At 39.9% G+C, this 27,934-nt stretch overlaps 1 protein-coding gene and 1 long non-coding RNA gene across 5 annotated transcripts in view; one reads left to right on the forward strand and one right to left on the reverse strand.

Moving 5' to 3' along the window:
• Positions 1-27,934, reverse strand: part of LOC134342792 (uridine-cytidine kinase-like 1) — a 134,870-nt gene that overhangs the window by 48,395 nt on the left and 58,541 nt on the right. For all 4 annotated transcript variants that reach the window (XM_063041372.1, XM_063041371.1, XM_063041373.1 and 1 more), the window contains exons 2-7: positions 17,527-17,720; positions 11,204-11,310; positions 10,227-10,397; positions 8,474-8,545; positions 4,878-5,067; positions 1,936-1,997 (exon numbers count right to left, since the gene is read on the reverse strand). In XM_063041372.1, the coding sequence (XP_062897442.1) occupies positions 1,936-1,997; positions 4,878-5,067; positions 8,474-8,545; positions 10,227-10,397; positions 11,204-11,310; positions 17,527-17,720 (796 nt within the window). The remainder of the gene's footprint in view (positions 1-1,935; positions 1,998-4,877; positions 5,068-8,473; positions 8,546-10,226; positions 10,398-11,203; positions 11,311-17,526; positions 17,721-27,934) is intronic.
• Positions 6,555-27,910, forward strand: LOC134342793 (uncharacterized). Its single transcript, XR_010017097.1, has 3 exons — positions 6,555-6,622; positions 26,486-26,631; positions 27,726-27,910. It is a non-coding gene; the product is annotated as an uncharacterized LOC134342793 (long non-coding RNA).

Raw genomic sequence — 27,934 nt, forward strand, 5'->3', positions numbered from 1 at the left:
GCATTTGACGCATATCTTAAATTATATGACAATAAAATATTAATATGAATATGAAGGGTGTTTGCAATATTTTCCAAATGACTATTTTCTATCAATCAATGCAAAAAGTGAAAATTCAACACCTAAGGCACTCATTCTGTGGTCGTTTTTGCTGGCACCTTTTTTTTTAAAAAAACTGTTTCAGCAAATACAATAAATAATGAATATCATGAGGCAGTTTATTCATGTGTGAGAAGTTAGCAAGTATTTCCTCACCATAGCATTTTGTATGCTATATCCATCTTAAACTGACATGAAAGAAATTTCATTTGAAAGATAGTTTAGGCTGCATGAACTCTCTTCTTCCAAGTCTGACAACACAGAACTTTATGACATTGGAGGGAACTTTCCTCACAGTAACCCACAGTGCTGAAATAATAGGTAGCTTAACTAGAAATGAGCCGTCAACTGAATTGAATCAGAAGACGCAAATTAATGCAAATGCTTCCCCACTGGGGAAACACACTGTCCTGTTTGGGGAAATCAAATGTTCTTTAACAACTGGATGATTTGTCTCCCACGAGGGATATTAGCCAGAATTGATAGCAGCCTCATTTATATTGGCTACCCAAGTAATCATTATGGACTACACAAGTTTCTCATCTTGTGTTCGTTTCAGTTGAGTTTTTAAGTGATTGCTCCATAGTATTGAGTTTTATTGTAGTACTTTAGCATAAGACAATTCTGGCTATACATTTTCTATAAATCAAGTAAGTAGCGTTAAAATCTAATATGCTATCTCTTGCACCTAACATTCAAGCCAGGAACATGCAAAGAATCAGTCTCCTATGAAGCTACACAAAACAAAACGAGATCTGCCAAACTGTTTCCATTACAACCTTGTCACTTTCAGAGGATCTTGGTTCTGAAAACTATCTGCTGCAATGTCAGTGGTTGGTAGTTGACACAAAATAGGAATAGGGTTTTAAGGTCACAGTCCAAGTAATTTTATTGGCATCACGCCTATGGCTGCCTTCTAGCACTGCACCCCTAGAAAAGATGCAAGTGTGTGCCACTATAGTGGCATCTCTGGTGCCAGCTGAAAACTTAAAGAGATGTTTTCAATTAGGGTCATGTACTAAACACTTCCCATCAGAAGACCTATCGAACCCCAAAAGAAATTGATTTTCAAGAAGTCTAAAGACTGTGAAATGCATTCTTCCTCAACTCGTGAGATGAAGAGTCATTGCTTTCACAAGAACGTTCATGAGCAACAAGCTTACGGTATACTTCAAGGGATTTAACATAAGTTTGATCACACCCTCCTCCAAATCAAGTGAGGCATTAGATTTCTGGTTGCATGTATTGCAAATAAGCAAAAAAATTAAGCTTAGAAATTAGTAGCATTTTAAGGTCAGACATTAAAAAGGGCCATCTTATACATTACACCAGTGTCCTTTTGCAATGACAATTGTATTCAAAATATCTATGCATTTTGCATATAGTATACATCAGTTTGTACTTCCACCAGCTTAAGTTTATAATGGGAAACAACAATCAACAAGTGAATAATAGGAACAAAGCACATAAAGGAATCCAGTGAAAGCAAAATAAAACTTGTTTTGTACTCAAACAGAACATGGCAGTGATAGCGTTACAGATTCTAGTGCATGCAAAATAAGTGTATCAGTAAGCAAAGCCTCTTGGATTCGGATTGCGTTGTAGCTATTTGACTTCATTCTTAAAACTCCCCTTGCTAAATGCAAAAGAAAAGCAGTAGATTGATTTTTATGTGAAACATTTCTGTGTGATGATCTCCAGTTAAGAGGACCCAAGGTCAGGTTGTAGCTAGTTGCAATGATCTATAATTTAACACATTAAACCATATCTACAATAAATAATTTCAGAGTATCTTTTGATTTTTTGAGAAAGTTGCACTAAATATATTCTACTTACCTCCTCCAGCTGACTATGGACATGTTGGACTATTAAGTCGATGGCTACCATATTCCCTCCTCCTGAAGATAAAACCAATAGATACAGCATTAAGTGCAAGGACAATAATGGTATTGCGTGTTAAAAATAATCTTTGATATTTCCAAAAACAACTTTTGACTGAATGCTGTATGTTCCACAGAGCTACAGTACAATGCAATCAAAGTCTCAAATTGTGCATCAGTAATGTGCATTTTATTTTATTAAATAATTAAACTGTTCTATGTGAGTGTAATTACCTGATTTTGCACCATATGGGAAACATTTTGCATGGATAAGGGTAAAACCGGGCTATTGATACAAAAATAACAATTTGTGTTTATGTGACAACTTTGGCAGATCAAAGCATCCCAAGACACTTCACACAATACTGTACTTGTATCAAACAAAGCCACAAAGCTGATGCCTGAAAGCTTAATCAAAGAGCTAGGCATTGAGAAGTCTTCTACAAGAAACAGATCTCATTGAATGCCAGAAGTTACATCTTGGCACCACTGGTAGATTAATTTGGAGATGATATGGAAGTCAAATTTGGAAGAGTACAGGTATGTGGGAGGGCAATTGAAGGAGATGAGGAGCAAACAATGGAAAAATTTGAATAAGTGAGAATTTTAAAAGGGATATGTTATTTAACTCCCCAAAAATTACAGGGAAATAGTACCATACAGTGAGACACCAATAGCTCAGACTGATGCTTTCAAATTTATACAGGCAAGAGAAAAATGGCAAGGTCAAGAATAGAGACGAAAAAAGTAAGGGTTTCAGCACAGATGTATGAAATTACTTTCCCCATTTTAACAAAGCATCGCAGGTTAAAGCTCAAGAAGAGTTTCTAAATAACTGCAGTTTACAGAGTAGAAGGATGGAGGTTGTTCTGAAGCACATAAAATAGCAGCAGCCCTCTCGTGCCTCATTCAGACCACTATTACCACCAGATGTAACAAAGGGATGAATGAGGCACAAATGGGGTCAGGCAACATTATAAAGGTGGGAAAAAGCAACCTTAAGGGTTACACCGATACATGATTCAACAAGTCAAACTTAAGAGCAATGTTTTAGATAATAATCAGGGATAGAGACAAAACTGCTAGCCAATAATCAGGATTAAATTCACATGATGTAGCTGTCAAAAGACTCTAAATGTAACATATCCTTTAAGCACACAATAAATGAACAAGCATTCCCACCGGTAGAAAATGCCTGCAACTCAGTTTTACCAATAACTGTTTACTGTAGATCAAAAGTTGCATTGAACAAAATAGATCAATATTAATTAAGAAGTATTTCCAGGGGCCAAAGATAAATCAGTGGCTTTATTTAAAATGACTTGAGTTTCCACACATTTTGCTGAATTCAATCCATTTAAATAGGTTGTTGCAAGTGGATGTGGACTGATATGAATTGAGAATGAATTTTTCCATCTCTCCGTGTAATTAAAATAAAAATATCCAATAAATGCACACAAAGCAACAATTAAAAGCCTTTCATAAAAGGATTTCAGATATGATCTTGATCTTCTGCTCTGGTCAATCACACAGGTGAAATACCCCTAACATACTCTTGGCTAGAAAATTCTGTTTATTCCAGATTCTTGCCAGCTCTCTTAATAAGAAAATTTAAATTTAAATTGGATGCAAACCAAATACAACACACAGGAAGATAAATTAAATTTGTTCTTGCCATAATTAAAAAGGGATGTATTACGGTTTATTCAATTACTCTGTAATCATCACTGTGGTGTTCAGGAGGCAGCAGAAATGCAGACTGGAGGATTACTTAGCTGCACTTCTGATCTTCAGGTCTGCATGCCACAGCTCCCAATCAGATGCAGTGGCTTTCAAAAATAAAATTAACAAGTCAATTTGAAGTTGGGGTGAACTTTTTCCATTTGATATTGAAATAGATGTTGGTTTGGTCTGGTATGTTACTTTAACACACAAACAAAATTCTTCCTCAGGTACTTCCAAGTCTAGACTGCATTATGTCACAAAGTAAGATTCAATTTAAAAACAACTACATTCTTCCTGTTGCCTACAGACAGGGTTTAAATATTTTGATGTAAAAGTGCTGGTGAAAAACCCATTTCATATTTCAAAAATTTTAGAAATATTTAACTCCGAGTTTCCCAAGCTTTGCATTCAATGTGTTCGTTCATCCTTCACCAGTCACAGTTATTTGAATACGAGAGCTTGCAAAATATAGCAGTTGATACTTGCAATGTACAGTTGCTGGATGTACACATTCAGCAATATTACAGGCTCAATATTATAATAAGCCTCATTCTGAAGTTGTTCCATCAAGGCTACTGCTTTGTTAGGTCAAGACAATTACATTGTTCGTGACCAAACTTCAAAAACTCTTAGCTCTCCTCTAGTCCCTTTTCTCCACCAGCCTATATCTTATTTCCTGTTGCACCATCTTCAACCACTTATGACATTATGTTTTACCTCAAAGCTTCCAAAATGCCTTTTTCTTAGATGTTGGCCTACCAAGCATCCCTGCCTTTCTTGTTCAGTATCTGACATTTGCTAAAGTGCCTTGTGATGTCACCATATGTACAGCTGCAACTGTACATATGCTGCTGACTTGATAAAGAAGATGATTTCCAACAGGGTATTATAAAAATCACTGCCACATTAACACCAGCATTAGCCTACTTATTTTAAGTCTGTTAACACAGGTGAAATGATATGAGAGAGTAGAACAAAGGAAACAACAATTAGTTACTTGTAAATTTAAGAACTTAACACACCATGATTGTTAAAATATCATATTAAAAAGGATAATGGAATTCCTGCATGATTTTAACTGACTTTATATGTATTGAAAAACTTGAAGGTGGTTTTCAATGAACACTAAAGAAATTCATACATTAAAATAATGCTGCATCTGATAGATTTTACCTCGTGGAACAACTATGTCTGCCAGGCGCATTGTTGGCTCAATGAACTGCTCAAATGATGGCTTGACAAATTTGCTGTACTGCTTGATAACTCCTTCAATGTCACGCCCCCGCTCAGCAATATCTCTGCGTAGGCGTCGTACCAATCGAATATCTGAATCCGTGTCTACAAAGATTTTCATGTCCAACAGCTGCAACCACAAAAAAACATCTTGAGCAAATAGCCAGGCTCATGTTCTGCAAACAAAATCAGCTTTTTAGAAGACACATCTCTTGCATGGAAAATAAAAAATGTAACCTTTCAAGAAATCTGAAAACTGGATAATACAAATATTGACATTCATTCTTGGGAGCTGAGATAACAAAAAAAAGCTTGTGTGATTAATTTGATCACCACAAATAAAAATAATCTTTTTGTTTATTTATCAATATTGTGCTAACAGACTGGTTCTAAGCTAGTGACATTATAACATTCTCCAAACACTATAAAACTAATTTGATTCCCTCCCAAAGCAGAATGGTACAGGTGCCATTTTTTTCTACTGTGCTACACTTCAATAATATCTTAGCAGGTTGTCATTTTAGTTGTCTAAGGGGAACTTAACAAATTGTTAAGATTTACAGCATGTGTGGACGTTGAACTGGGTATTAAGGTCATTTGTTACAGCCGACAATAACCTGCCTCTTTAAGCAGACTACAAGTTGGACTCTGCTTACTCTAATATTTAAGAATCATGATGCAGCCAATGTACAGCCAATAGATACTGATAGATTCCTAAATGATAATGCTAAATTTACACATTTTTAAAAAGCACAGACAGGGGATAGCAGGTGTGAGTTGCAGTTGTTGAATTGGTATGAGTTTATTATTGTCATGTACAAAGATAGAGTGGAAAGCCTGCCTTGCATTCTGTTCATACAGATCAAATTATGCACAGTGCACTAAGGTGGAATGAAGTAAACCAAGAACAATGCAGAATAAGGTGCAAAAGCTACTGAAAAAGAGCAGTGCTCTAAATGATAAAGTGCAGGGTCATAATGAGATAGATAGTGCAGTAAAGAGTCTATGTTATCATACAAGAAGTCCAGTCAAGAGCCTGATAACAGTGAGATAGAAGCTGTCCTTGAGCCTGGTGGTATGTGCTTTCAGGCTTGACTGAACAGATAGTTGTGTTTCTGTATTGTAATTGAAAAGAAGTTAAGCTGTCGATTTGAGGAATGGCTGATGACAACCTTGGTAAAATAGAGCGAAAACTTAAATATCATGATTATTGCTTTCATTATTTTTATTCACAATGTATAAGTGTGCCAATGACTTTGTCAGTAGATGGTGCTGTAATCAGCATTTACAATATTAAATAAAACAATAAAATGTTGGGTTCTAATTTAGTGTCTGCTGTTAAATACCAATTGGTTTTATTAATCAGATTATACGCACATTGGCCAGTTAATTAAGTAGAGGCAACACACATAAAATGCTGGAGGAACTCAGCAGGCCAGGCAGTATATATGGAATAAAGTACAGTTGACATTTCAGGCCGAAACCCTTCGGCAGGACTGGAGAAAAGAAGGTGAGGAGTAGATTTGAAAGCTTTGGGGGAGGGGAGAGAGAAACACCAGGTGGTAGGTGAAACCTGGAGGGGGAGGGATGAAGTAAAAAGCTGGGAAGTTGATTGGTGAAAGAGACAGAAGGCCATGGAAGACAGAAAAAAGGGAAGGAGGAGCACCAGAGGGAGTTGATGGCAGGTAAGGAGATAAGGTGAGGGAGGGAAAAGGAGATGGAAAATGGTGAAGGAGGGGAGGGGGTGGGAGGCATTAGTGGAAGTTTGAAACATCGATGTTCATGGCATCAGGTTGGAGACGACCCAATCGTAATACAAGGTGTTGTTCCTCCAACACCACCTTGCATTATCCCGTTAGTGGAGGAGGCCACGAATGGACATATTGGAATGGGAATGGGAATGGGAAGTGGAATTAAAATGGGTGGTCACTGGGAGATCCCACTTTTTCTGTCAGATAGAGCGTAGCTGCTCGGCAAAGTAGTCTCCCAATTTATGTCGGGTCTCACCGATATACAGAAGGCCACACCAGGCGCACCGAACACAGTACATGACTCCAACAGACTCACAGGTGAAGTGTCAGCTCACCTGAAAGAATTGTTTAGAGCCCTGGATGGTAGTGAGGGACGTGGTGTAGAGACAGGTGTAGCACCTGTTCCGCTTGCAAGGATAAGTGCCAGGAGAGAGATCAATGGTGATGGATAAACAGTCCTTCCAGGTGAGGCGACACTTCACCTGTGAGTCTGTTGGGGTCAAACACTGTGTTCTCTATCCCCGCCTCCACCTTTTAAACCTACCCCTCAGATTTTTTTTCTCCAGACCCGCTGAAGGGTTTTGGCTCAAAACATCGACTGTACTTTTTTCCATAGATGTTGCCTGGCCTGCTGAGTTCCTCCAGCATTTGTGTGTGTTGCTCGGATTTCCAGCATCTGCAGATTTTCTCATTTGTAATTAAGTATAGGAGAGGAACCCGATGTGGCTTTCTGCTCCTGTAGCCTATCCCCTTCAAAATTTTACATGTTGTGCATTCAGACATGCTCTTCTAAACACTGTTGTTGTAACATGCAGATATTTGAGTCACTGTCAACTTCCTGTCAGCTTGAACTAGTCTGGCCTTTCACCTCTCTCTCATTAACAAGGCATTTTCGCCCATAGAACTGCCACTCATTGGATGTTTGTTGTTTAATCACACCATTCTCTATAAACTTTAGAGACTGTTGTGTGTGAAAATCCCAGGAGATCAGCAGTTTGAGATACTCAAACCACCCCGTCTGACACCAAGAATCATTCCATGGTCAAAATCACTTAGATCACATTTCTTCCCCATTCTGAAGTTGGTCAGAACAACAACTGAACATCTTGGCCATGTCTGCATGCTTTTACTGTACATATTGAGTTACTGCCACATGATAGGCTGATTAGATTTTGCATTAACAAGCAAGAGTACCTAATAAAGTCACCACTGAGCATATATCTGCACAGAAGGCACGCATGATCCCTGTGGCACAGTCTCTCCCCCTTAACAACTGACTGAGATGACAGGACAGGGCTTGGATACAACTTGCTGCCAACAGCAAGTCTCTACATGCAAGGCTGATACCAGTTTTGAAAACCCTGCCAGTGTTAAAGATGCACATGGATTTCAGAGGACACGAGAGATTGGCCACTCTCAGAGAGGCCAGAAGGAGTAAGACCATGTCGGGGTTTGACCACAGACAAAGATTTTAAAGTCATGAAGTCTCTAAAGTACTCTGGCTGATTCCATTTTAGTGTGCACACAATTGCACTCTACTTGACCTCATCTCTCCTCTTCCCCACCTGCTGACCACGTTACCCATTGGGAGAATCCTGCCTTGATTTGGGATAGCTGGATCGGCATAAACAGCTTAATGCCAACAAAATGCAAAGTTAAAACTTTATATGGCCAACGGGCTGATAACTTTGAGCACACACTGGGATTACACTGTACATTTTTCACTGGAAATCAGAATGAGTTGCATTTTCCTATTTTCCCTTTTTCCCAAATACTGATACTTACCTTCAATAATTCTTTATCAGCAAAAGCCATTATACCTTCAAATATGATCACACTGGCTCCATATAATGTTTTCTGAGGAAAGGATGCAGAAAATAAATCAGTTTGTAGCAGCAAAGAAATAGTTATAACCATATGGCCAATTCAGGTGACGTATCGAGGGTGGTTATAGATATCACATTTGATTAGATCAATTGGACTGTCATTCTTATCTGATGAAATTATCAATGGATACACGATTCCAGCTGAATAGAACTTTCCCCTCATTCCTCAGACTTACCCTCCACACCCAAATTACACCCTGTTATTGTGATAATGAGTTTCAGCCAATGATCTGTCTCTTTGGTGCTCAGAGTGTTCATGATATTAGGTCTTGCTGCTGATTCACCTTCACTCAATAAACAAATCCCCCTTAACTAATTCCACAACTGAGTTTATGGAAGGGTGTGACAAGTATAGAATTAAATTAGAAATATTAGTGTAGAAAATACTTAACATTTTTACCTGAAATTTCCATCCCATTGTAGCAAAAGGATAAAATAATTTGTAAATAGTGAACATAGAAATAGTACTAAACTTTTCTACACAACTCCGGATTCTCTCCCTTTTAATCATAAAAGTTACAATGTCCGAGCCTTCCACCATAACATACTTTGTTAATCATATTTAACTGAACCAAAGTAGTAAGATATTAGATATATATTTGAAGGTTTGTTAAATATCGTTGATGCCACAGGTGTTAATTATTTATATATGTTTTTCATTGAATTTATGGTATATGTTTGGTATGGTGCAGAGGGAAGGAAGGAGATTCACTTTTTAATACTTGGAGGATCATACTTATACTCCAAATAGTTTCTACAAAGCAGAAACAGTGACCTGGACAAATTAGTGAAAGCAAAGCGTATTCCAGGACTATATAAATGCAAATTATAAAACGTAAAAACGTTTTTGCTGTTCATTGCAAAAATATGACACAAGTTAACCTGTTTACATTACATTCAATAGAGTTCAAAAGTGAATTAATATCAGCAACCTAAATCCTGGATTTATATAAATACCACAGAAGAAAACTATGGTTATATTGATGGTAACTCTTCTGCTGAAAATACTTGCTTTAATGGATTTGTCCTGCTATTTGCCTGTATTCTATCATGATACATTTAATAAAAAGTTGAATATTTATCTAATTTTGACTCAGTTTACATTATTACATCTACTCCAATGACCACAATACAGAATAAATACTTCCAATAATCAGGAAACTCTTGCACAAATTCGAATCTCCCTTTAATTCTTTTAGTCATAATCCTGACTTTATGAACCTTATTACTGATTAGTCCTCCTTCACAAAATCCTTCAAAAGGTTTGAAATGTTTTATTTGACTTCCACTTTCACTGCTCCAGTAGAAAAATTCTCTATATTTCTAAGCCAATCACGTTATTTACACAAAAGGAATAATAATCAACGTGGAGAAATGAGGAACTGCTCAGAGCTCTGATGTTTATTAAGCCCAAGTAATTCAAAGGATGAATTTCTGTGTAACCAAAGTCTCTCATTCCTGGTTACATACTCTGAATTTTCCATTACTGTTATGGAATGCATGGAATAATTTGGAACATGATGGTCTGCGTCTTGCAAGAATTATCAATTTTAATTTCCTTTCTTTATTCTTGTCTAAATTCTCATGTAACTGGCAATGCTGCAATTAGTTCTTAATCCTCGTCCATTGTTTCCATATCACATTGTACTTACCCATTCCTTCTTCCTTGAGTGTGTTGTAAAATCATACACTGGAATTTTTACACTTTTCCCTTGTTTTAATTTCTTTAGAGTAGACACAATGAGATCAAAGTCAAAAGCATCGGGATGGTCAAAATTATACTCATTGTTGGCAGCTCGCTGTTGTTGTTCTTTTGTGAGAATCTAAGTGCAAATATAAAACATTTTTAAATTGCTCAACAGTTGTAGGAATAGATACAGCAAGCATTGCAAGGGAAGAAACAACGTTTATAATATTATATGAGAACGTTAACAGGGTGATACACTTGTTTACCCCATACACAACTACAAATTAGGATTCCAGTGCTTGAAGCTCAGTGCTGAGTTTACTAATCACAAAATATGCATTGCTAATGCTTTATCTATAATTTAACTCAGTAAATATCCACATAAAATAAATTACAGAAATTAAGGACTCTTAAGACTAGACAAGAAAGTACAATCATCTAGGAAACTTTTCTGTAACTCAGGGGAACTCAGCAGGTCAGGCAGCATCTATGAAGAGGAACAAACAGCTGACACTGTTTCTTGCAGAAAACCCTTCATCAGGACTGGAAAGGAATGGGGAGGAAGCCAGAATAAGAAATTGGGGAGAGGGGTAGGAGTTCAAGATGCAGGTGAGCAGAAGAGGTAAGAAGAGAGCTGGAAAGAGGAATTGAAAAATACAGAATGGGAAGGGGGAAGAGATTACCAAAAGTTAGAGAAATCAATATTCATGCCATTTGGTTGGAGTTTACCCGGGTAGAATATGAGGCATTTCTCCTCCAATCTGAGAGCAGCAGCAGGAGGCAATGGACCAACTTGTCCCAATGAGAATTCAAAGTAGAATCAAAATTTCAACTTCTTTAACTTTTAGCTTACTATTTGAATGATTCACCAATTAAGTAATTCCTTCTCTACAATAGCAACTAATGAAATAACTACAATATCTGAGTCATAAGTATATGTACCTTGTAAAAGGAGTCCACAGACAGGAGGACAACCCAGGGCACATCCAAAGCTTCGATTATTTTTCTCGCCACTGTCGTTTTGCCTGAAGCACTGCCTCCACACAATCCTAAAAAAAAAGCACAAAATGTAGTTGCCAGCTTTCTGAAACACTGAAAAAAAGACAAATTTCCTTATAAGAACCTTCTCATCCCATTCCAGAGAATTCAAGGAATAACAACATACATCAAAGTTGCTGGTGAATGCAGCAGGCCAGGCAGCATCTGTAGGAAGAGGTGCAGTCGACGTTTCAGGCCGAGACCCTTCGTCAGGACTAACTGAAGGAAGAGTAAGTAAGGGATTTGAAAGTTGGAGGGGGAGGGGGAGATGCAAAATGATAGGAGAAGACAGGAGGGGGAGGGATGGAGCCGAGAGCTGGACAGGTGATAGGCAAAAGGGGATACGAGAGGATCATGGGACAGGAGGTCCGGGAAGAAAGACAAGGCGGGGGGGGTGACCCAGAGGATGGGCAAGAGGTATATTCAGAGGGACAGAGGGAGAAAAAGGAGAGTGAGAGAAAGAATGTGTGCATAAAAATGAGTAACAGATGGGGTACGAGGGGGAGGTGGGGCCTTAGCGGAAGACAGATGGGGCTCTGAATATACCTCTTGCCCATCCTCTGGGTCACACCCCCCGCCTTGTCTTTCTTCCCGGACCTCCTGTCCCATGATCCTCTTGTATCCCCTTTTGCCTATCACCTGTCCAGCTCTCGGCTCCATCCCTCCCCCTCCTGTCTTCTCCTATCATTTTGGATCTCCACCTCCCCCTCCAACTTTCAAATCCCTTACTCACTCTTCCTTCAGTTAGTCCTGACGATGGGTCTCGGCCTGAAACGTCGACTGCACCTCTTCCTACAGATGCTGCCTGGCCTGCTGCATTCACCAGCAACTTTGATGTATGTTGCTTGAATTTCCAGCATCTGCAGAATTCCTGTTGTTTGAATTCAAGGAATAAGCAGCTTTGAGTTCTGATTGGAGAACTCCTCGCTTATTCTTACATCTCTGAAAATACCCTCCTAAATCCGACATCCTTGTCATTCTGTGGTTCTTTCAGCCATTCTGGGAAAAGCCCGGTTTTCCTTTGACATCCACCAGCACCGGTGTTTGGGAATATTTAACCACAATTCTAAATTATGAATATGTGATAACTATGAATGAATATTTCAATTTACAAGCTTCCAAAAGCTAATTAGTTTTGCAGAGGAAGCCAACACTATGCACAATCTAATTTTTTTAATTATAAGGAAAATGCTTTCATCTGCTTGTATTCAAGAATTTTCTTTCAATCACTCTCCAAGGACAAACAGCAGAATCTTTCACAATTCTGTTAGTGTTAAAAAGAGTGTTGTGGATGATTTATGTCAATAGAAAACTCACCCATTCAGACTTTACCTGATGCTGCAAAGATGTATGGCTATCTTCAACAATTTCTTGGTTTAAAGTTCACCAACCTGTGCAGATTGGTGATAACATTTTTCCTCGCCAATGATCAACACTGGTGCATCTCAGGGGTGTGTGCTTAGCCCACTGCTCTACTCTTTGTATACACATGACTGTGCGGCTAGGCATAGCTCAAATACCATCTATAAATTGGCTGACGATACAACCATTGTCGGTAGAATCTCAGGTGGTGACGAGAGGGCGTACAGGAGTGAGATATGCCAACTAGTGGAATGGTGCCGCAGCAACAACCTGGCACTCAACGTCAGTAAGATGAAAGAGCTGATTATGGACTTCAGGAAGGGTAAGATGAAGGAACACACACCAATCCTCATAGAGGGATCAGAAGGGGAGAGAGTGAGCAGCTTCAAGTTCCTGGGTGTCAAGATCTCTGAAGACCTAACCTGGTCCCAACATATTGATGTAGTTATAAAGAAGGCAAGATAGCGGCTATACTTCAATAGGAGTTTGAAAAGATTTGGCGTGTCAAAAAAATACACTCAAAAATTTCTACAGTTGTACCGTGGAGAGCATTCTGACAGGCTGCATCACTGTCTGGTATGGAGGGGCCACTGCACAGGACCGAAAGAAGCTGCAGAAGGTTGTAAATCTAGTCAGCTCCATCTTTGGTACTAGCCCACAAAGTACTCAGGACATCTTCAGGGAGCAGTGTCGCTGAAAGGACCTCTAGCACCCAGGGCATGCCCTGTTCTCACTGTTACCATCAGGTAGGAGATACAGAAGCTTGAAGGCACACACTCAGAGCAATTCAGGAACAGCTTCTTCCCCTCTGCCAACCGATTCCTAAATGGACATTGAATCTTTGGACAGTATCTCACTTTTGTTAATATACAGTATTTCTGTTTTTGTACATTTTTTAAAAAATCTATTCAATATACGCAATTGATGTACTTGTTTATTTATTATTTATTTATTTATTTCTCTCTCTTTGCTAGATTATGTAGTGCATTGAACTGCTGCTGCTAAGTTAACAAATTTCATGTCACATGCCAGTGCTTATAAACCTGGTTCTGATTCTGACATTCAATGCTCATTCTGAGAAGAGTTTAATGTTGTGGCTTGTCATGGATACTTTGTTGGTCAGATCTTCCCAAATAACCAAACAAATTCTTATGTTTAGTTACTGTATTTGCATATTATTTTAAATAAGTGTGTGATGATACAGTGAAACTTGAACTTGATAGTTTTTATATTTTTATATTTAAACTTTCTACATTCAAGTGAAAACAGGTAAAACCTACTGTAAAAAGTTGTTCATTTCTAATTAAATATTAAACTTGGGAATCAATGTCAGAAGTATGAGCAATACTGTTGTCGGCAAAACCTGACTGTCGTTGGCTGAATGAGTGGTGTTGCAACTTCAACCTTGCACTCAACGCTGTGCTCCAGTGCACGGGAAAAAAACTGCAGAGGGTTGGAGACTCAACCAGGTCCATCATGGGCACACTCCTCCCTACCATCAAGGACATCTTCAAAAAGTGATGCTTCAAGAAGGCAGTCTCCATCATTAAGGATCCTCGGTATCCAAGGCCTGTCCCCTTCTCATCACCGCCATCACAGAGGAGGTACAGGATCCTGTCCATGCACACTCAACATTTTAGGAACAGCTTCTTACCCTCTGCCATCAGATTTCTGAGCTGTCCATGAGCACTGCCTATTTATTTTTATACATTTCTTACTGGAACTTACAGTAATTTTTCTTTATTGCGCTGTATTGTTCCACAAAACAACAAGTTTCATAACCTACGTCAGTGATAACAAACATGACTCTGATTCTAAAAAAAGACTTATGGGTTTACTGTTTGTATATATCACATGATACTAAACATTTCTTTCCATGCAGCAGTTTACACACACTACAGTTCGTGGCTGCTTTAATGTTGCCTGAAATTAGGAAGTGACGGTACAATAAATTTTGTCAAATGCAGGTCCTATGAGGCTTGGTGTACAGGAGGAGCCTGACATGAAACTGAACGTCTTTCTGATTCACAAACAATTTGAATAGGAGAAGGGATGGCCTCCAAAACCTTCCAATCAGAATCAGGTTTAATATCACCGGCATATGTCAGGAGCTACAGCAGTACAATGAAATACATGATAAATAAATTAAGAGGAAAAAACCGTTACATTGTGTGTGTGTGTATATCTACTAAACAGTTAAGAGAAATAAACCGTTACATTGTGTGTGTGTGTGTATGTGTGTGTGTGTGTATATCTACTAAACAGTTATGAGAAATAAACCGTTACATTGTGTGTGTGTATATCTACTAAACAGTTAAGAGAAATAAACCGTTACATTGTGTGTGTGTATATCTACTAAACAGTTAAGAGAAATAAACTGTTACATTGCGTGTGTGTGTGTGTATATCTACTAAACAGTTATGAGAAATAAACCATTACATTGTGTGTGTATATCTACTAAACAGTTAAGAGACATAAACCGTTACATTGAGTGTGTGTGTATATCTACTAAACAGTTAAGAGAAATAAACCGTTACATTGTGTGTGTATATCTACTAAACAGTTATGAGAAATAAACCGTTACATTGTGTGTGTGTATATCTACTAAACAGTTAAGAGAAATAAACTGTTACATTGTGTGTGTGTGTATATTTACTAAATAGTTAAGAGAAATAAACCGTTACATTAAGTGTGTGTGTGTATATCTACTAATTAAGAGAAATAAACTGTTACATTAAGTGTGTGTGTGTGTATATCTACTAAATAGTTAAGAGAAATAAGTAATGCAAAAAAAACAGAAATAAAATATGTAGTGAGGTCGTATTCATGGGTTCAATGTCCATTTAGAAATTAGATAGCAGAGGTGAAGGAGCTGTTCCTGAATTGCCGAGTGTGTGCCTTGAGACTTTTATACCTCCTTCCCAATGGTATTAATGAGAAAAGGGCAAGGTGGTTGTTATGACACCACTGAACTAGCTGGTGTATCTCACTCCTGTATGCTCTTTTGTCACAATCTGACATCTTGCCAACAATGGTTGTATCATCTGCAAGTTTATAGATGGCATTTGAGCTATGCCACGCCACACAGTCATGGGAGTAGAGAGTAGAGCAGTGGGCTAAGCACACATCCCTGTGGTGCGATAATGCTGATTGTCAGCGAGGTGAAGATATTATTTCTAATCCACACAGATTGTGGTTTTCTGGTTAGGAAGTTGAGGATCCGCTTCCAGAGGGAGGTACAGAAGCCCAGGTTCTGTAGCTTTTCGATCAGGACTGCAGAAATGATTATGTTAAATGCTGAGCTATAGTGAATAAACAGCTTCCTGACATAGGTATTTGCATTGTCCAGGTGACCTAAGCCCCCATGGAGAGCAAATGAGATAGCGTCTGCTGCAACCTACTGCGGCGATAGGTGAATTTTAGTGGGTCCAGGTCCTTCCTGAGACAGTTGTTCATTCTAGCCATGATCAACCCCTCAAAGCATTTCACAACCATAGATGTGAGTGCTACCAGATGACAGTCGTTAAGGTAGCTCACGCTGCTCTTCTTGCGCACTGGTATAGTTGTTGCCCTTTTAAAGCAGGAACTTTGACTGTAGCAGTAAGAGATTGAAAATGTCCTTGAATAACCCCACCAGTTGGTTGGCAGAGGTTTTCAGAGCCTTACCAGGTACTCCATTGGGCCCTGCTGCCTTGGAAGGGTACTCTATCAGAGCCCTCTTGAAAGACAGCCTGACATTGGCCTTTGAGGCAGAGATCACAAGGTCATCAGATGCTGCAGGCATCCTCATAGCTTTGGTTTAATTCTCCTTTTAAAGTGAGTATAAAAGGCACTAAGCCCATCTAGTGGTGAAGCATCGTTGCCATTCATGATGTTGAATTTTGCTTTGTATGCCAGAGTTGACATGCATCCAAAGTCACCCCTAGCCTCTCTGAGAATTGTTTCTTGGCTCTTGAACTAGCCGTCCACAAGTCATACCTGGTTTTCTTATATAGATCTGGGTCGCCAGACATGGATGCCACAGATCTAGCCCTCTGCAGACGACGAACATTCTGGTTCATCCATGGCTTTTGGTTTGGGAATGTACAGCAAGTTTTTGTAGGCACACACACATCCACGCAGGTTTTAATACAGTCAGTGACAACTTTGCAAGACAGAGGAAATAAAGAAACCTACAGAGGCCTGAAAGCTTAAACAAAAGGAGAAAACACTGGAAGCACTCAGCAGGTCAGGCAGCATTCGTCGAAGAAGGAAGTGCTTAATGTTTCAGATATGGGATCCTTCAACAGAACTGGGAAGAGGGAAAAGCAGAAATAAGAGAATCTGCAAATGCTGGAAATCTAAGCAACACACACAAAATGCTGGAGGAACTCAACAGGCCAGGCAGTATCTATGGGAAAAAGTACAGTCGATGTTTCGGCTGAGACTGTTTGGCAGGACGGTTAGTTTTCAGTAACAGAGAAGGCAAGGAGGGAAGGTTAGCGCATAGGGGATATCACTGATCAGATGGATCAGATGGGTTCATGAATTCCCTCTACAGATGCTGCCTGACCTACTGAGATCATCAGCATCTTATGTATGTTAATCCAGATTTCCATCATCTGCAGTTTCTCTTGTGTCGCTAGAAGAAATCATTGGGTTAAACAGCATCAAACAGGCACTGGAATGCCCAATGTTTTCAACAACTACTTCAAGTTCAAACTGATGTTGGGAAATTAGTTTTTTCTAAGCTGTGGCTATCAGGATCAAACTAACAATTGGGATTCCAAATAGTATTCAGCAAGGACTATTACAGATTAAGTGACAACAATTGCAAAAATATTTTCAAACATAAATATTCTAAGCCCAATTCTGCAAATGCTTACCAATAACAAATGCTTCTTTGGACTGAGTTCCATGTTCATTGTACCATGGAGGCCGTCCTGCCGTATAAATTGTCCGTTTGTTTGTTCTTAGAAGTGGTGGCTCAGATTTGCATTGGCTTGTGCTTCGCTTTCTTGGCGACAGAGTATTGGTCACAGGAGGTAATAATTTGTCCAATGTCCTCTCGCTGCTGCCACTACAAAGGAATAGAATTACGAAGTTCAGAGTAAAATTTATTATCAGAGTACATACGTGTCACCACATACAACCCTGAGATTCTTTTTCCTGTGGGCATTCTTAGCAAATCTATAGGACAGTAACTGTAAACTGGATCAATGAACAACAAACTGTGCATATGCAAATATAAATAATAGCAATAACTAACGAGTACAAAATAACAAGATAAACAGTCCTTAAAGTGAGACCATCAATTGTGGCAACACCAGAAATAGAATGAGTATAGTTATCCCCTTTTTTTCAAAAGCCTGATGGTTGAGAGGTAGCAACTGTTCCTGAACCTGCTGGTGTAAGTCCCGAGGCACTTGTACCTTTTACCTGATGGCAGCAGTGGGAAAAGAGTATGACCTGGGTGGTGAGGACCTTTGATAATCGATGCTATTTTTCTACAGCAAAGTTTCATGTAGATGTGCTCAAAGGTTGGGAGGGTTTTGCCCGTGATGTACTGGGCAGAATCCATCTCCTTTTGTGGGATTTTCTGCTCGAAAGCATTGGTGTTCCCATACCAGGCTGCAATGCAACCAGTCAGCACACTTTCCACCACAACTATAGAAGTTTTTCAAAGTTTTTGATGACATGCCAAATCTCTGCACACTTCTAAGGAAATAGAGGCAATGTTGTGCTTTCTTTGCAATTATATTTATATAATGAGTCCAGGACAGGTCCTCTGAGATAGTGTCACCCAAGAATTTAAAAGTTATTAACCCTCTGCACCTCTGATGAGTACAGGCACATGGACCTCTGGTTTTTCTACCCTAATGTCCACAATCAATTCCAACGTTATTCCAAAGATTATCTGTCAGAAACAATTAAAAAAATTATTGGGTCTACAGTATTGGTACAAATCCTCCCAGGTTATGATTGGCCACCTTATACAAAGCCCATACACATGACCAAGTGTTTGGTAGATTAGATGGATGGATTTGTCGGCTGCCTCAAGGCTACAGATTATGAACAGTTCACAGGAACAGAAACCTGTCGCAACCTGGGGTGAACCAAAACTTGTTCATTCATATTCTGACTCTGTCATCATAGGTCAGTCATTTCACCCATTCATCGTTTCATGTTTCTCCCTCACCCCACCCTGCGTCTGTGTGAGAGTGTGTGTGACAGTGTCTGTGCGTGTGAGAGAGCCTGAGTTTCTGTGCGTGTGAGACAGTGTCTGTGTGTGAGAGAGTCTGAGTGGCTGTGAGTGTCTGTGTGTAAGAGAGTCTCTGTGTCTGTGTGTATACTGTACATACATATACATGTGCACACAAGACCGAGTGGAGATAAAGTGGAAGGAGCAAATCAAAGTTCAAAGTAAACTTATGATCAAAGTGCATACAGTACATGTCACCATATTCAACCGTGAGATTCATTTTCTTGCAGGCATTCACTGTAGATACAAATAAACACCATACAATCAATGTACACCACACACAACACGGTTGAACATCCCATGTGCAAAAGACAACAAACTGTGCAAACACAAAAAAAAGACCATTAGATGAATAGTCCTTGAAAGTAAGCACATAGGTTGTGGGAACATTTCATTGATGGGTGAGTGAAGTTGAGTGAAATTGACCCCTCTGGTTCAAGCACCTGGTGACTGAGGGGCAATAACTGTTCCTGAACCTGGGGTGTGGGTCCTGAGGCTTCTGTACCTCCTTTCTGACGGCAGTCACAAGAAGAAAGCATGGCACAGATGTGGTGATACTCGAGGATGGATGCCGGTTTCCTGCAACAGAGCTCCTTGTACATGAGCTCTATAGTGGGGAGGGCTTTACCCAAGGTGGACGTTCTGGAGCATTGGTGCTTCTATACCCAGGCCGCCATGCAATCGGTCAGTAAACTCTCCACTGCACGTATACAGAAGTTTATCAAAGTTTGAGATGATACCTTCACAAACTTTAAGAAAATAGAGGTGCTGCCATGCTTTCTTTGTAATGACACTTACATACTGGGCCCAGGTCAGATCCTCTGAAATGGTAACACTGAGGAGTTTAAAGATTCTCACCCCTCTCCACCTCTGATCCTCCAATGAGGACTGGTTTCTTTCTCCTGTAGTCAATAATCAGCTCCTTGGTCTTACTGATAATGAGTGAAATGTTGTCCTTGTGGATTTTGAATCTCCCTCTATATGCTGATTTGTCACCACCTTTGATTCAGCCAACGACATCAGCAAACTCAAATATGGTATTGGAGCTGTGCTTAGCCCGATAGTCATAAGTGTAAAGCAAGTAGAACGGGGGCTAAGTGCACTGTCAGGTAGTGCACCTGTGCTGATGAAGATTGTAGAGGTTTTGTTGCCAATCGAAATCGACTGGAATCGGCAAGTGAGAAAATCGAGGATTCAGTTGCTCAAAGAGGTATTAAGGCCCTAGTTTTGGAGCTTATTGATTAATTTTGAGTGGATGATAGTATTGAATGCAGAGCTGTAGTCAATGAAGAGCATCCTGATGTAAGAATCTTCACTGTCCAGATGTACCAGGATTGAGTGAAAAGCCAATGAAATGGCACCTGCTGTTGACCTGTTGCGCAGAGGGGAAGAGGAACACGGTGTACATCAGTGAGGAAGAGGGAAGTGTGTTTCTGAACCATGATCAACGCCCGCCTCTTCAGTCAGCTAGTCAGCTGCACCAATAGCAGACCAGAAGTCACAGATTCCAGAACTATTTACAGAAGATCACAATTGCTCAGAGCCACTATTAATAATTGCAAATGAAGTTAGATGTGACAGAACTCTTAAGTTTATTACGGGGCTTGAAGGAGAAGATGTAAAGAAAATCATTCTACTTCCAGAGAAAAATCAAAACTATAGTCTATAGTAAAGTCACCATTAAACCCATTGGGGAAATCGGGGGAAAGACAACCCAGAAGGTGTCAGAACATGGAATGTGCTGAAAAGAGTAGATGTTGAGGAGAACGGATTTTGAAAAGATGGATTTTCATGTCATATAAACTAAGGTTCCTGGAAGCCCATGTGAAGGATGAGTTCTGTTCTGGATCTACTGGGCTGAATGGACTCATTGCGTGATGGAAATAGTATGTAATCATGTATTACTATGTAAACCAATTGTAGCAAAAATAGATTGCAAGTCAGAATGAGAAACATGCCTGTGCCCCCGAGATTAAATAGCACTGCAAATTCACACAGCATTTGATGCTGTGCGCATGTTACAGATGTATTTGTCAACGAAGGTTAGTTACTTTCAGAATCAATGCTAGGTTACCCATCATGTATACTGCAAAACAAACAAATGGAAGCACAATGCGCACGCATGCAATACATTCAGGATTATTTTAATGAACACACTACTATCAGAAGGAACTCTCTTCACTTGGCTACACAAAATCATATCTGTGTCATAATTATGCATCTCAGAATATGATAATTAAAAATATCAATTGTTATAAAAGCAAACTAGACATTTAATTTGATAACCTTGAGCACTGCAGTAGGCACTGCAATAAGATCATAAGATATAGGAGCAGAATTAGGCCATTTGGCCCTTCGAGTCTTCTCCACCATTTCATCATGGCTGATTCATTTTCCCTCTCACCCTAGTCTCCTCCCTTCACCCCATATCCCCTCCTGCCCTGATCAATCAAAAATCTCTTAGCCTTTGGCTTAAATACATGGAGATTTGAGCTCCACAGCTGCCTGTGAGAACAAATTCCACAGATTCACCACTCATTGGCTAAAGAAATTCCTCTTCACCTGGCCAAACTTCCCTGGATCCCATGCCTTCTGACTTTTTGAATAAGCCTACCATGTGGAACCTTGTCAAATGCCTTACTAAAATCCATATAGATCACATCCACTGCACTACCCTCATCTATATGCCTCCTCAAAGAACTCTTTCAGGCTTGTTAGACACGATCTGCCCTTCACAAAGCCATGCTGACTGTCCCTGATCAGATCATGATTCTCTAAATGCCCAGGGATCCTATCTCTAAGAATCTTTTCCAACAGCTTTCCCACCACAGATGTAAGGCTCACTGCTCTATAATTACCCGGACTATCCCTACTACCTTTTTTGAACAAGGGGACAACATTCGCCTCCTTCCAATCTTCCGGTACCATTCCCGTGGACAACGAGGACATAAAGATCCTAGCCAGAGGCTCAGCAATCTGTTCCCTCGCCTCATGGAGCAGCCTGGGGAATATTCCGTCAGGCCCCGGGGACTTATCCATACTAATGTATTTTAACAACTCCAACACCTCCTCTCCCTTAATATCAACATGCTCCAGAACATCAACCTCACTCATATTGTCCTCACCATCAGCAAGTTCCCTCTCATTGGTGAATACCGAAGAGAAGTATTCATTGAGGACCTCACTCACTTCCACAGCCTCCAGGCACATCTTCCCACCTTTATCTCTAATCGGTCCTATCTTCACTCCTGTCATCCTTTTGTTCTTCACATAATTGAAGAATGCCTTGGGGTTTTCCTTTACCCTACTCGCCAAGGCTTCTCATGACCCCTTCTTGCTCTTCTCAGCCCCTTCTTAAGCTCCTTTCTTGCTTCCCTATATTCCTCAATAGACCCATCTGACCCTTGCCTCCTGAACCTCATGTATGCTGCCCTCTTCCATCTGACTAATTTTTCCATCTCACTTGTCACCCATGGTTCCTTCACCCTACCATTCTTTATCTTCCTCACCGGGACAAATTTATCCCTAACATCCTGCAAGAGATCTCTAAACATCGACCATATGTCCATAGTACATTTCCCTGCAAAAACATCATCCCAATTCACACCTGCAAGTTCTAGCCTTATAGCCTCATAATTTGCCCTTCCCCAATTAAAAATGTTCCTGTCCTCTCTGATTCTATCATTTTCTATGATAATGCTAAAGGCCAGGGAGCGGTGGCCACTGTCCCCCAGATGCTCACCCACTGAGGGATCTGTGACCTGACCCGGTTCATTACCTAGTACTAGATCTAGTATGGCATTCCCCTGGTTGGCCTGTTCACATACTGTGACAGGAATCCATCCTGGACACACTTAACAAACTCTGCCCCATCTAAACCCTTGGAACTAATCAGGTGCCAATCAATATTAGGGAAGTTAAAGTCACCCACGATAACAACCCTGTTATTTTTGCACCTTTCCAAAATCTGCCTCCCAGTCTGCTCCTCTGTATCTCTGCTGTTACCAGGGGGCCTATAGAATACCCCCAGTAGAGTAACTGCTCCCTTCCTGTTCCTGACTTCCACCCATATTGACTCAAAAGAGGATCCTGCTACATTACCCACCCTTTCTGTAGTTGTAATAGTATCCCTGACCAGTAATGCCACCCCACCTCCCCTTTTCCACCCACTCTATCCCACTTTTAAAGCACTGAAATCCAGGAATATTGAGAATCCATTCCTGCCCTGGTGCCAGCCAAGTCTCTGTGATGGCCACTACATCATAATTCCATGTATGTATCCAAGCTCTCAGTTTATCACCTTTGCCCCTGATGCTTCTTGCACATTTCAGCCCTTCTGCCTTACTACCTTTACACCGTTTATTCTGCTTCTCTTTCCTCAAAGCCTCTCTATATGTTAGATCTGGCTTTACTCCATGCATTTCTTTCACTGCTCTATCGCTCCGGTTCCCATACCCCTTGCAGCCAACCAGAAAAAGCTCCCACTATTCCCACTCTTTGCCTCCTGCTATATGCTAGTATTTTTCCTGTAATGTGGAGCTAATCCATATTCTTTGCTTCCTGTGCAGGCTATACTACAATTTTGTGCTTTATACAGAACTAGTTGTGGAATTTAGGAAGGAGAAGTCAAGCAAACATGCACAAATCCTTATTAAATGGTCTGCAACAGAAAGAGTGAGCAGCTTGAAGTTCCTGAGTGTCACCATCTCAGAGGAACTATCCTGGGCCAAGCAGATAAATTAAATGCAACCATGAAGAAGGCTTGCCGGCATCTCTACTTTCTTAAAGTTTAAGATAATTCAGCATGTCATCAAAGACTATGACAAACTTCTGCAGATGTACTCTGGAGAGCATCACAGCCTGGCATGGAAACTGCAAGAGGTTAGAGAGGGTAGTGGACTCTGCCAGTTTCATCTACTGGTACAGCTCTCTCCGTCACTGAGAATATCTACAAGAAGTAACCTGTCAGGAAGCTGGCATCAAACACCAGGTATCATCTGGGCCAAACCCTCTTCCTGTTGGTACCAGCAGGAAATACAGGAGTCTGAAGACTCACATCTCAAAAATTCAACAATAGCTTCTTCTCCTCTGTCATCAGGTTCTTGAAGCAACCTGGAAAACCTTAACATAGTCTCGACTACACCTCTGGTGTTATGGTATTTTTTGTGGAAGGTGTGTATGATTTACATTAACTTAAGTTTACGTTAGCCATGTTTGTAAGATACTGTGCTGTTGCTACAAAGGAACAACTTTGATCTAATTAGTATGATTACACTACGATACATATTTCAGCACATTAACCATATCGCATGTTAACTGGCATAAGTACATGTTAATTGTTTTGTTTAAATGGACACTTTATTAATGAATAATGAATAATGAATTTAATGAATCAGAATGAGAATCTGAATCAGGTTATTATCACCACCATGTGTTGTGAAATTTGTTAACTTTCAGCAGCTCAATGCAATATATAATACAGAAGGAAAGGTAAATAAATAAATAAATAAATCTATTACATATATTTATTGAGTAGATTAAAAATCATGCAAAACCAGAAATAATATATATTAAAAAAGTGAGGTAATGTTCACGGGTTCAATATCCATTTAGGAATCAGATGGCAGAGGGGAAGAAGCCGTTCCTAAATCGCTGAGTGTGTGCCTTCAGGCTTCTGCACCTCCTACATGATGGTAACAGTGAGAGAAGGACATGCCCCAGGTGCTGGGGGTCCTTAATAATGGACGCTCCCTTTCTGAGACACCGCTCCTTGAAGACATCCTGGGCACTTTGTAGGCTAGTACCCAAGATGGAGCCAACTAAATTTATGACCCTCTGCAGCTTCTTTCAGTGCAGTTAATAATTCATCTCATTATTAGCAGTAACTTTCACTCACTACAAGTCGAACCTAGACATCCAACCCATTTCAACACGAACTGGCTGTACATGGCACCCTTAGGTGATATACAGCAAGAACATTTTTTTCCAGGGTTAGGTTAGATTGGGCTGAGCCAACTCTTCACATTTCAACACAGAATTGAAATATTACTCAGAGCCATCTATCAGATCCAAGCTTGACGGGATCCCACGACATATCTATTTAATGTCCAAACCAAACAAGTTAAAAGCCCTTGCTTCTGGGATGGTTTCAGAGTTACGGGTGCTTGGGTTAATCTTAATTTTATACCAAGCAGCTCTTTAACTGCGAATACAAATGCTGAACAGACATGCCTTGCAGACTGCAAAAGGATGACTGGATTTCAGGATTAATCTCTTTATTCTTCTAAATGCATGTTGAAAGTGGTTCAGGTTGACAGACATACAAAGTAGATCTTCGTAATAGAACAAATTCATAATATGCAAATGTGATACCAGCAAGTTTTCACTGCTTATGGACAAATGCGACCTGTGGATATAGAAACAAGGTCAGTAAAGACACAGAGGACCAAAGGGCCTGTTTCGCTGCTGTATGACTGTCATTTTATTAAAGCTGACAGCAGTCTGGAGCCCATTCACCGTAACTGTGAAGTGTTTGTTATTGATATCCTTCTTTTCACAACGTGCACTGCCACAGTCTTGGCAGAAAAAGAAATTATTGACTCATTACAACTCAGTACTTGCAATAAAAATGAAATCATAATTCATTCAATGTCAAAGAACAGGGCTTTTAAAAAGGCATACTTTAGCTGTTGAAGAACCTCTCTGCACTTAAAAATTGCTTCTATGTGGAACAACTGTCATTACCTCAAAATAAAATACAGGTGGCGTTCCCCTTATCTGACATTCCAAAATCCAAAAACCTTAGAAATCTGAATTTTTTTGAGCGCTGACCTGATGTTCTAAATGGAAAATTCCACGAGACACGGGGAAGGTTCCCAGGTGATAAGCAGGTCTCTGCGCACCACAGACATTTCTGAAAAGTGACCTTACACGTGTCATGAACAGAAGTTAATGAAAAATAGAAAAAACAGTGCATAAAGTGAAAAATGAAGATCGGGAGTGTGCATTGAAAAAGTGGATTAATCAGTGTCGGGGTCACATGCACACATGCTGCTTAATGGCATACTGATCATGATACAGAGCTAGCATGATGAACTGATAATTGAAGGTAATTGTTTCATGCAAAAAATAATTAAAATTATTATTTAAAACTACCCCCCCCCCCCACAGTAGTTGCTGTGGAATGTGTGACAGTTTGAAATCTATGGCAGATATGAAGCCAATCACAGTGCTTTGGGGGTGGTCATTCAACGCTGACAGTCTGTGGAGGAAGCAGTTGCATCATGTCAGTCTGTGCCCCGACTACAGACTGTTCATTCTGTGCGCTTCGCTCAGCTGTACACAAGCTGTACTTGTAATGTAAATAGATTTTGAGTTTAGACTAGAGTCCATCCCCAAGGTATCTCATTATATATAGGCAAATATTCCAAAATCCCAAAAAAAATCTGAAATCCAAAGCACTTCTGGCCCCAAGCATTTCAGATAAGGGATGCTCAACGTGCATTACTCTTAAAAGCTGGTAATGGTTTTTCCTTTATGCTCAATCCAATCTTAACATTACTTTCTTCCCTGCTTCCTATCAGTGAGAATTCTTCAATCCACTTGGCTGATTAGGGCTGCTTGCAAGATACCAGAGTTCCCTTACGGAAAGGGCCAAATTGAAACTGATATTAGAGGAAAGAAACTCTCTTCGGTCTCTAACCTTACAATAAGCTTTCACAAGTCAAAGGTAGGTGCCATTCCTTGTAGCTGACCCAGTTTGTTAATTCTCTTAAAAGACAGGGGAATGATGACTTTGATCCCAATGACCAATTAACTGATGGAAATTCCATAATTTTTAGTTCCTATTTCACAAACCTCAATTGTACTGTTTATTTGAGGTAGGTGTTTAGGCAACTTTACAGACCAGAGCTTAACAACCCATCGAGTTAGGCTGAGGATAATGTTTCACAGGTCAGCAGAGATCACCTTATTTTAAAATAAGAATTTCCCAGCTTCAATCTACATACACCAAACATTTTGTTCGAAGAATTTAATATTTGCTTATCTAGACTACGCCCTCATCAACATCATCCAATAAAGTGTAATCAATTTACATGTGGAGGATAAATTCTCTTTCTGCATCACTATCTAACCAGACACCTCAATTGCCTCCATACTGTCAGCTGACTTCTTTGACATTCTGTAGAGGACCAACCAAAATTTCCTCCTCCTAAGTACTGAGAAGATGAAAGCCATTAGCTTCAGTCCATTCCATAAACACCAACAATTTCAGGCTTCCCTTTGTCAACTGGAGAATGCAGAACCAAACACTTCATAAACCTGGTGTCATATGTAGCTCCCAAATGAGCTTTTGACCACGTATCTTCACCACCACAATATCTCTACATTCATGTCCACCTACAACCCCACCCCAGTCTATGTACTGGTGAAAAATCCTCTTTTTTTTTGTTAGATCCAAACTCAAAAATTGTGATGTAGCCCTGGACAGCCTTCACATTGTAACTTCCACAGTGTACAGGTCGTGCAAATCGCTACTATGTCCAACTCAAATTCAGTTCACAGATTACCTCCTATGCTCCTTAGATCATGAAAGAAAATGTCTCTTCTCATTCTAATTTACACATTTTGACTATGAAAAATACTTTGGAGCATCTAGAGCAGATGTTCACAGTCAAAATTTGTAAACAAGAATGATTACATGACTTCTAGTCAAGATGGCACCAGCGAATAACTCCTCAGGCATCTTCCAGATAGCAAATCTCCCAAATTATTTCACTTCTTCTTCTGCTTTTTCTTTTTGTCTTGTTTGTGTTATGGAAGCTGTTGGAGCCTGGGACATACAGCACGGAAGATGACTGAAGGATCCACTGCTCTGCTGTGTCTGGACAGCTGCCTCATGAGGCTTAGAGACGGAGGGGCCGAGACGGTCCAAGAACACAAGTCGACTCATGGAAAAGACCAGAGACGAGGTGCAGGCTCATGAACAACTCCATCTTGAAGCAGCAAGGAAGACTAAAGCATCAAGGTGT

This window comes from Mobula hypostoma, chromosome 2, assembly GCF_963921235.1.
Source record: "Mobula hypostoma chromosome 2, sMobHyp1.1, whole genome shotgun sequence".
Lineage (NCBI taxonomy): Eukaryota > Metazoa > Chordata > Chondrichthyes > Myliobatiformes > Myliobatidae > Mobula > Mobula hypostoma.